Source organism: Vollenhovia emeryi, unplaced genomic scaffold (genome assembly GCF_000949405.1).
Source record: "Vollenhovia emeryi isolate VEMERY1.0 unplaced genomic scaffold, V.emery_V1.0 DF939144.1, whole genome shotgun sequence".
Lineage (NCBI taxonomy): Eukaryota > Metazoa > Arthropoda > Insecta > Hymenoptera > Formicidae > Vollenhovia > Vollenhovia emeryi.
In genome coordinates this window covers 2,222,921-2,231,443 of record NW_011967222.1, presented here as the reverse complement: position 1 = coordinate 2,231,443, position 8,523 = coordinate 2,222,921, and the positions used below count along the sequence as shown (strand labels likewise).

Genomic DNA, 8,523 nt, shown 5'->3' with positions numbered 1-8,523 from the left:
AGAGTATCTTGAAAAAGGTAAAACAATCACGGGAAACTACTACGCATCATTACTTGACCAATTGAAGGTAGAAATTGCAAAAAAACGGCCGTATTTGAACAAGAAGAAAGTATTGTTTCATCAAGACGTGCGTTGTAAGAGGGAGGGAAAATTGATTCTAACGCGCAAGAATATATAAACTTGCATTTATATAAGTTACTCTCGTCTCAATATAGTAAGTGGATCGTTTTTTAATTCGATAGAGGAGAATAAAAACTATTGATTTTATTTTAATACCTTTTTATTTTTCTACTAAATGAGATTGTGAGAAATATAAGTGCGTCAAGAATATTTTTTGTCTCGGTAACGGAAATCCTTTCCGAGGGTGTATGTCGAAAAATGAAAGTGAGTTTTACCGAAAAAAAAAAAATTGTTTCTATGTTAGGCTCAAAACTTTTCAACCCACCCTCGCATTCCCGGGTTGCGGGTCAGCAAAGATCGAATGGTTCGGGGGGCAGGGAGGGCGGAGTGTTTCGGTGTATTTCGGTGTACCTCGGCGCCAATATTTCGCGAACTATAATTATTTCGCACTCGCCGGCGTAAGGGGAAAATAATCGATCGATCGAGCAGCCGGGAGCGGCGGCGATGCGCCCGCCGACGGAAATAGATCTGGCAGTTGCCTTACGCCAGTTCCGCCGGTCGTGTTCCAGCGGTTGCAAAATTCATACCCGGACGACGACGGGCGTCGAAGTTTTCTTAATAACGGAATCCTGAATTCCGGCTGTTTCCCCGAAGTAGGTCGTGCTCCGCGCGATTTCCTAGGTCGTATCTCCATTTCCTGCGCTCGCGCGACTCCCCCGTATCTATCCGACCGGCTCCGCGTATCGGAGTTTCTCCTCCGGGGACATAATTTCAAAATAGAAGCTCTACGCCCCCTTATAACGTTCCGTGTTTTAATAAGACGATCGATAGCGCGAATATGCGCTACCTAGCCGGTCCGCCCTTTGACTTTGACCAACTCGCCCGTACGTTATTTCGGATCCCGCCGCTGAAAATTCGCCCCGTCCTTCCGCATGATCCCAAAGAGAGATAAAGAATCTACGTGTCTGGTCGCCGTCGCTGTCGCTTAAAATGTCCGCTAAAGCGCACGTGAGGCACCGCGTAAAAGCACCGCGGTGGGTGCACGACGAAAAAGTTTTCTCGTACATCAGGGAGACGTCTGCGGAAAAAAAGAAAGCGCGCGCTCGCGCCGCACCGAGCGTCAAGTCGCGCGTGTGCGTGCGTGCGTGCCGCGATGAATGAAATGAGCCAACGAGGTTCGCGCGAGCCCCATTCGGGGGAGTCAAAAGAATTTTTCTAATCAAATAGCCGGATAGAATATTCCACGCGTGTTTCAATCGCGGGCAAATCGCGGCGCGCATACTTGAAGAGAGCGTAATGCCGAGAGATAGCTCTGAAACGTTTATTACGTATTCACGTTAATAATTCGACATCCGACGATATCGGAGAGCTTCTTTTTTACCCTCCCTTGTTTTGCATGTTTAATTAAATATAATATTTAAACGCATCTTCTCTCGCTGCCACTCGTCCACCGCTCTGTCCGTTTTTTCTTTCAAACTATAATTAATTTTCTGTTTCTTTAATTAGTTGGAATAATTACGCGTTATTAATGTTACGTGTAACAGAGCGCGCGACTCGATTACGAATCGCGTAGGACAACAATAGCATTAATTTATCAGGCGAGGTCGCGCGTCTCTTCTCCCTCTAACCGGAAAAAATCGACGGTCATTACTTATGCGATACAAAACCGTATTAAGGGTATACCGCTTACGTCGCGACACGTCGTTAAAGACACCGCGCTCTCACGGTCGATGTGCCCGCTAAATGTTTTCGCTAACGATATGATAATGCTTGAAATGTGACGGTAAATAAAAGGAAGATATCAAACACGGTGGCCGTGTTTTCTCATACGTGACGTTTATATTACACGACGATCGATCGGTACGCTAAAAACTCCATTCATTTCGTCGGCAATAACTCGAAAATTAAATGGAAAATTGCATATTTTTCGTCATTTTTACGCCCGTAATTGAGGTGTATTGACAAAGTATGAGCGAGTAATTTTTTTAATAATCACGACACTATTGCGCTTCTAAATATGAAAAGTGGTAATTAACTAAATACACATTTTGAAGAGAGAGAGAGAGAGAGAGAGAGAGAGAGAGAGAGAGAGAGAGAGAGAGAGAGAGAGAGAGAGAGAGAGAGAGAGAGAATCATTATTTATTACACGCTCTGGGATAAATCCCCTAAAGCGTGAGAGCAAAAATTATCATAAAAGTGTAACTGTGTGTGAGAATGCAATTATAAATATATATAGATATGTGTGTCAAGAGTATAAAGGTACAAAAATATGTATTATAACATATAAAATAGAGTTTTTGGAACAGAAATTGAAAAATTTAACACGATGAACAGGATAACATTCCGCATACCAATTCAGTAGACAAATAACAAAGATGTTTGATAACCCAATACTAAAATGGCCTGCCACCGGTTTGTTATTTTCATACACCCTCAGAAAGGATTTCCGTTACCGAGAAAAAAAAATATTCTTGACGCCTTAATATTTCTCACAACCTCATTCGGTATAAAAGTAAGACAATATCAAGATAAAATCAATAGTTCTTATTCTCCTCTATCGAATTAAAAAAAATGGACTTGCTATATTGGGACGAGAGTAACTTGTATAAACGTAAGTTTATATATTCTGGCGTTTGGAATAAATTTTCCCCGCTTGGCACCACGATATTCGACAAAAGACGATACATACTGTCACTTTATTCTAGATCCTCGAATTTTTCATCTAAAGCCAACGGCACACGATACTATTTTTCCTACTGGATTGCTTACGAATCAGGATTTAGCGTTTAGTCACCTGATCTGAAACTCTGCATCCTTATTGGTTCCCGTAAGTAATCCAGTAGGAAAAATCGTATCGTGTGCCGTTGGCTTAAGACTAAGATATCCCTTTCTCTGTAATAAATATGATTGGCGCTATATCGATTCTATTTTATGATATATTGAAGTGTAATAGCATTGGATTCGGAATTTTTTTTCTGTGAGTGTCCCCGGCTGCAGGTGCTCTGGTAGCTTGCGCCTAAAATCTCCAATTCTCTCTACCTCTCGCGAGAGAGTGAGTGAGAGAGAGAGAGAGAGAGGGGGGGAGGAGAGAAAGAGAAAGAGAGAGAGAGAGAGAGAGAGAAATTATTGCTGACACTCGGTACATATATAGGACACGCGTAAAAAGGAGGTGGAAGATGAGTGCCCGGACTCCGTGAGGTGTAGTTAGCGGTAGCCGCACGGTATGTCTTATCCTGGCAAAAAGTGCAACCACAGAGAATGACTTTTTGCAGTGGGAGAAGGTTAAACGGCGAAGAGTCGAACGATCATCTCGAGGGAGTTGCATTTCGGCTTTTTCCTTTCATGTAAAGATTGACCTTACGCGTTTAAACGGTTCGTTAAGTTGATTCTCGCCGGTTAGATTTTCATTTAATTTAAACGACAACGGCGGCGTCGCCGTTTTTCCACTCCCTCCCGTCTCTCTCGCTCCCGTTCGGCACTCCATGTCCCGTCGACGCTAACGAGCGTGTTTGGAATTTTGACAAATCTCACGCTAGGATTTTGCCTTCCGCGACCCAGTAACAATGCAAACGTCGTTATTCGTCTGTCACACACATTAACGGTTTTATACGGAAAGCCATTTCGCATCGCATCCGCAGGTACGCATTGCATTTTGCGCATTTGCCCACCTATGTACCTGTGGTGATATATGTGTGTGTGCGTGTTTGTGCCGTAAACGTTTGCTCTATGCTCGCCTCAAACTTATTACGGTTAACGTACACCTACGTATTATCCGTTAACGTAATATCGCGCGACATGCGCAACTCTATGTGTCTACATCAAGCAACGATGCGCACACGGATGGTTTAATTTAATGGAGCAAAACGATAAAGCGATCTGCCATAAGCTCAATTCCTTCCTAACGTAAGCGCCAAACAGCTGGAGCAGAATAAGAGGTGGAGCGGGGCGAGGGTGGCAGCCGAGAGGAGGGAGAGAGAGAGAGAGAGAGAGAGAGAGAAAGGAAAGGAGACGAATCGCGTTTGCTCGATTTCACCTGCGAAACCATCGAGGAACTGTCGCGCATCCCGCGATAGACGTTTACTGATGACCCGTCAAAAATTGATTTTCGCATTTTACCCCTGTCGATACGTGTTACCGCGCACACACTTCATCCCTGCAACCCAACCACCGTGTACACGCGTGATCCCGGAAAACACGGGACACGGGAAACGTCCTGCACAACGCCAACACGCGAAGCGTGTGCTCGAAAAGTGTTTAAAAGAGAGAGAGAGAGAGAGAGAGGGGGGGTGGGGGAGGGGGAGAGAAATATACCAACGTTGTCCCAAAATGACCTTCGGAAAGCGACCTTTACCGCGAGAGCTACTTACGCGGTAGACTTAACGACTTCGCCCGCGGTTAAAGCTATACGCCGCGCAATTAATTCCCTAAGTTCCGCCGGCAAGCAAATCGATGCAAATCCTCGAACAAAATCCCTTACGACGCGTCGCTCCTCGTAATAACTCCGTCCAACGTCGAATTTGCCTATCCAAACTACCGTTAAAAGCGCGACTACGACGACCGGGGGGGGTGACCTGTGTCGATGATTAACATCGTCTCGAAGGAGCCGAATCGACCGCGTTGAGATTCATACAAGTCCTGTGCATTGTGTACACTGATTAGCCAATGAATATTTATGCCGATGCGTATGATTGCTTCTATAATGATCGTCAAACGTTTCAATCTGTCTCGGATGTCCTCCCCATCCCCCCCTCCCGCCCCGCTCCCGGTGGTGAAAACTAAACTGTGGGGGGGGTAGCGTCGGTGTATCTAAAAATAGGAAACTGTTACGCTTTCAGAAACAAACGGGCGAATTTTCGAAAAAAAAAGAGAGAGAGAGAGCAGCGCAGGAAGCTGGGAATTATCGGGAATGTGTCTGCGGATGAAGATCGGGGAATAAGCATGAGCAAGCAACTTTGCGAATTCAATTCGTGCATTGCGCGCTCAAATCTCGATTCGATCTCTTGGTAGAGCATCACGGATATCGGACGCCGCGATAAACTCGCTGTTCAAGATATTCGCGTTATCCCAATTAGAATCGCGATTCCCGCCGTTATCGGGGAAGGGGGCGGGGGAGAAAAAAAACAAAACGAGAGGAATCGCACGCTTTTTGTCGCAAGTGCGGCTTTCGGAAGTGTTTCGGTCCCCCCCCGGTTTGCCCCACGAGCGTCACCATCGCGCTCGGCCTCGCGCCGCGCTGCCGGAAGTGGGAGACATCGACGAATGTTTAAATCGTTACGAGAGACGCGGTTTCCGCCGCGAGGAGACGTTCGTTGACAAAATGACGAGGACGATTACGAGAGAGGAGACGTCTCTACAATTTCCGTGCGCGTAGACGCGTCACGTGGTCCGTGACCATGACTTAGCAGGGGGGAGACGCGCGCGGCTGAAAAAAGCGTTGTTCCCCAGCGAGGACGTTCCTCGGCCCGAATCCGGGATTTCCGCTCTCGAAATTGCGAGACAACAGGCAGAGAGAGAGAGAGAGAGAGAGAGAGAGAGAGAGGGAGAGAAGCGGGAGCGATGAAGCGGACGAAACGAGGTTTGCTCCGGCGAAACGAGGAGAGAGAGCCGCGATGCCGTGTCGAGGCAGCTTCACCTCCGCGAGACGAAGACGCGCGAGTCAACGACGAGATGAAAGGGAGGGTGGCGAATCCGAGCGAGCAAACGGCAATAAAATTCATCTGGAAAAACCTCTCGCGCTGAAACCTTGTCTGTTTCCATTTGTGTCGGGAGTTGGTAGAAATCGCGGAGAAACAACGTTTCGGCCGCGACGCGCTATATCGCGAATTGTTTCACTCGTCGAAACTCGAGGAGGGAGAATCCGATGAAGCACGCGCGCGTCTGTATACGATTTTTACACCGCCGGGGATTTCTCTTTACCCCCGTCAAGATTCGTTACTTCCCGCCGGCGGTAACCCGGGCTGAAGTAGCATAAAGGAAAATTGAACGATCGCTTATGCTTCCTCTCCCCCGTCGTGTCGAACGAGGCGCGAAACGATCGTAAAGGAGACTCGCGCGCGCTACCCGGCGCGAGTCCCCGCGGAGATAAATTTACCTGGTGAAAACGCGGAGCGCGCGACGCCGTGCACGACCCCGTCGATGCCGATGAATATGAGGAGCGGTGCCAGGGCTGCGAGCATCGGGACCGTCCTGGAACGCGCGGCATTCGCACCGCCGCGGGCCTGCAGCGTCATTCCTGTTCCCCGGCGCACTCGCGCGATCTCCGATCGCGCTTCTCCCGGGTGCAATGTCCTATATCACCCGCGATCTTGCTCTTCCCACGCGATTGGTCCACGATTAGCGCACCTGGTGTCGCCTGGAGCGCCTTCTGCGCGCCTGGCACGTGCTCCGTGCAGCTCCCGGCCGAGCGCCTCCGCTCATCTCCGTGCGTTCGTGCGCGTACCGCGAGACACCGTCCTGGTGCCGACGGCACCGTCGCGGAGCGTGACACGCCGGTACAACGGCACGGCACGCATCGGTACGGTGGCTCAAGGTCACGAACGCGCCGTTCGCGAAGGGAGAACTACGTTGAGAATGAAAGGGGGAGAGAGAGAGAGAGAGAGAGAGAGAACACGCGAGAGGGAGAGTGCGAGCGAGAAAGGGAGAAAGAGAGTGAGGGAGAGAGTGTGAGAAAGATAGAAAACGGGAAAGCGAGACACTCCGGTACGTAAGAGAGGATCCACGACGAGACCTCGCTCCCCTTCTCCCGAGGCTGGTCCTGGTCCCTCTGTCCCGGGCCGTAGACTGCTGCCTGGAAACCCTCGGAGTACGGAGTACGCTCGTGCCTCCACCACCCCCGTCCACCCCCCGCCGCCGCGCAAGCACCCGGACTTCGCGTCCCGTCCCGCGACTCGCCGCCGATAAACTTCCTACGGGCACCCTCCAATACTCTCTCTCTCGCGCGCCTTCTCCCTCACTCGCACCTCTTTCTCTCTCTTCTCCCCTCTTCGTTGTGCAGCCCGCACCAGGAACGGTCTAGCAGCGCTTGCGCCCTCGTAACCGTGCCCTGATGCCCGGGCACTGCCGCTACCACTGCTGCTGCCTCTGCCTCTGCCTCTACCTCTGCTTCTGCCGCTTCCTCCGTACCTTGGCGAATCTCTCTTCCGTCTGTCTCTCTCCTCGGCCCGCCGGCTGTTCGTCGCCTCCTTGTCGGTAGCCCTTCGCGCGGGAGAGACCCTACGGTGGTGTAGCTGCCGCGACCTCCCGCCTTTCCCTCTTTCTTTTTCTTTCTTGCTCTTTCGACAACTCGGCCCCCGCGCTCGCTCCCGAATTTCTTTCCACGGTCCATCCGGACGGTTCGCTCGCTCCGGAACTCTCCTTCTCTCTCCCCCCCCCCTCTCTCTCTCTCTCTCTCTCTCCCGCGTCTCTCGGGATCCAGCTGCGTCTAAGCTCTGGCACTAACGCGCGGACCTCTCCACGACGATCGTCGATGACGGGTTTACGGGGATGACAATTGCGATCGTACGGGTGTTTAGCCGGGGCACAATCGTTGTCGAGGGGAAACTGCCCCGGATAGCTCGCGGGGATCCCGGTGCCGTCCACCTGCCGAGTATCTCTCTCGCCCGTTGTCTTCGCCCGGGACACCGCTTAATTCTAGATATTGCCCCCCCGGAACTGCGAGTTACGATAACCACGCGACCGGCGTATGTCGCCGAATAATACTTTCGCCGGATTAAGCGCCACCTAATTCATTTTATCTCTTACGTGCTGATCGCGCCGAGTGTCTATCCCCCTTGGAAAAATGACTCCCACGGCGATCAGCCGTAATTCTGTCGCGGGTAATAAAGAAACAACTTTGTACGCTACCAATGGCACGATATATAAATCCCCGCGATGGATATTACTTTTTTAGAATACGAAATAAATTTCTTCGCGTTACGGAGCTCGCTCCTCCCCCGCGGGAGTAATTTTAGACTAGCAACATAAGAACGCAAAAAATGAACTTGGGAGCGGTAAAAATAGTCGCGACGCGGCGTTTATATACCGATTCGTTATAATATTTCGAGTTTAATGGAAATATTCGCAAACATCTGTCCATTTTAAACCAATATTTTACGCGTATCGCGCGTATGGCGGGCGTTACCGACTAAATCTGCATGCGGCAACGACAAACAAAAATGTAAGCGCGACAAAAATAATTTTAATCTTATTTCTATGTTTGGCTGGGGAAAAAAAAGCACAAAAATTCCGACCAAATTCCGCGATCGCCGTTAATGAAATTTCGCCCCGGATGGAAAACGGAAACTGTGTCGCTGCGTTTTACTTTTGAAAACTGCAAAAGGCAGATCTTCGCGACGACCGATGTATCGTTCAACGAGGAACACGCGACTACAATTATGCCATGCTACAGTTGTTTCCGCGCGAATT

General features: G+C 49.7%; 1 protein-coding gene across 5 annotated transcripts in view; it reads right to left on the bottom strand.

Moving 5' to 3' along the window:
• LOC105566599 (lachesin-like) overlaps positions 1-6,896 on the bottom strand; it is a 39,160-nt gene extending 32,264 nt beyond the window's left edge. For all 5 annotated transcript variants that reach the window (XM_012020733.1, XM_012020735.1, XM_012020732.1 and 2 more), the window contains exon 1: positions 6,212-6,896. In XM_012020733.1, coding sequence (XP_011876123.1) covers positions 6,212-6,350 — 139 coding nt within the window. In that variant the 5' untranslated portion in view covers positions 6,351-6,896. The remainder of the gene's footprint in view (positions 1-6,211) is intronic.
• Positions 6,897-8,523: the final 1,627 nt, after the last annotated feature.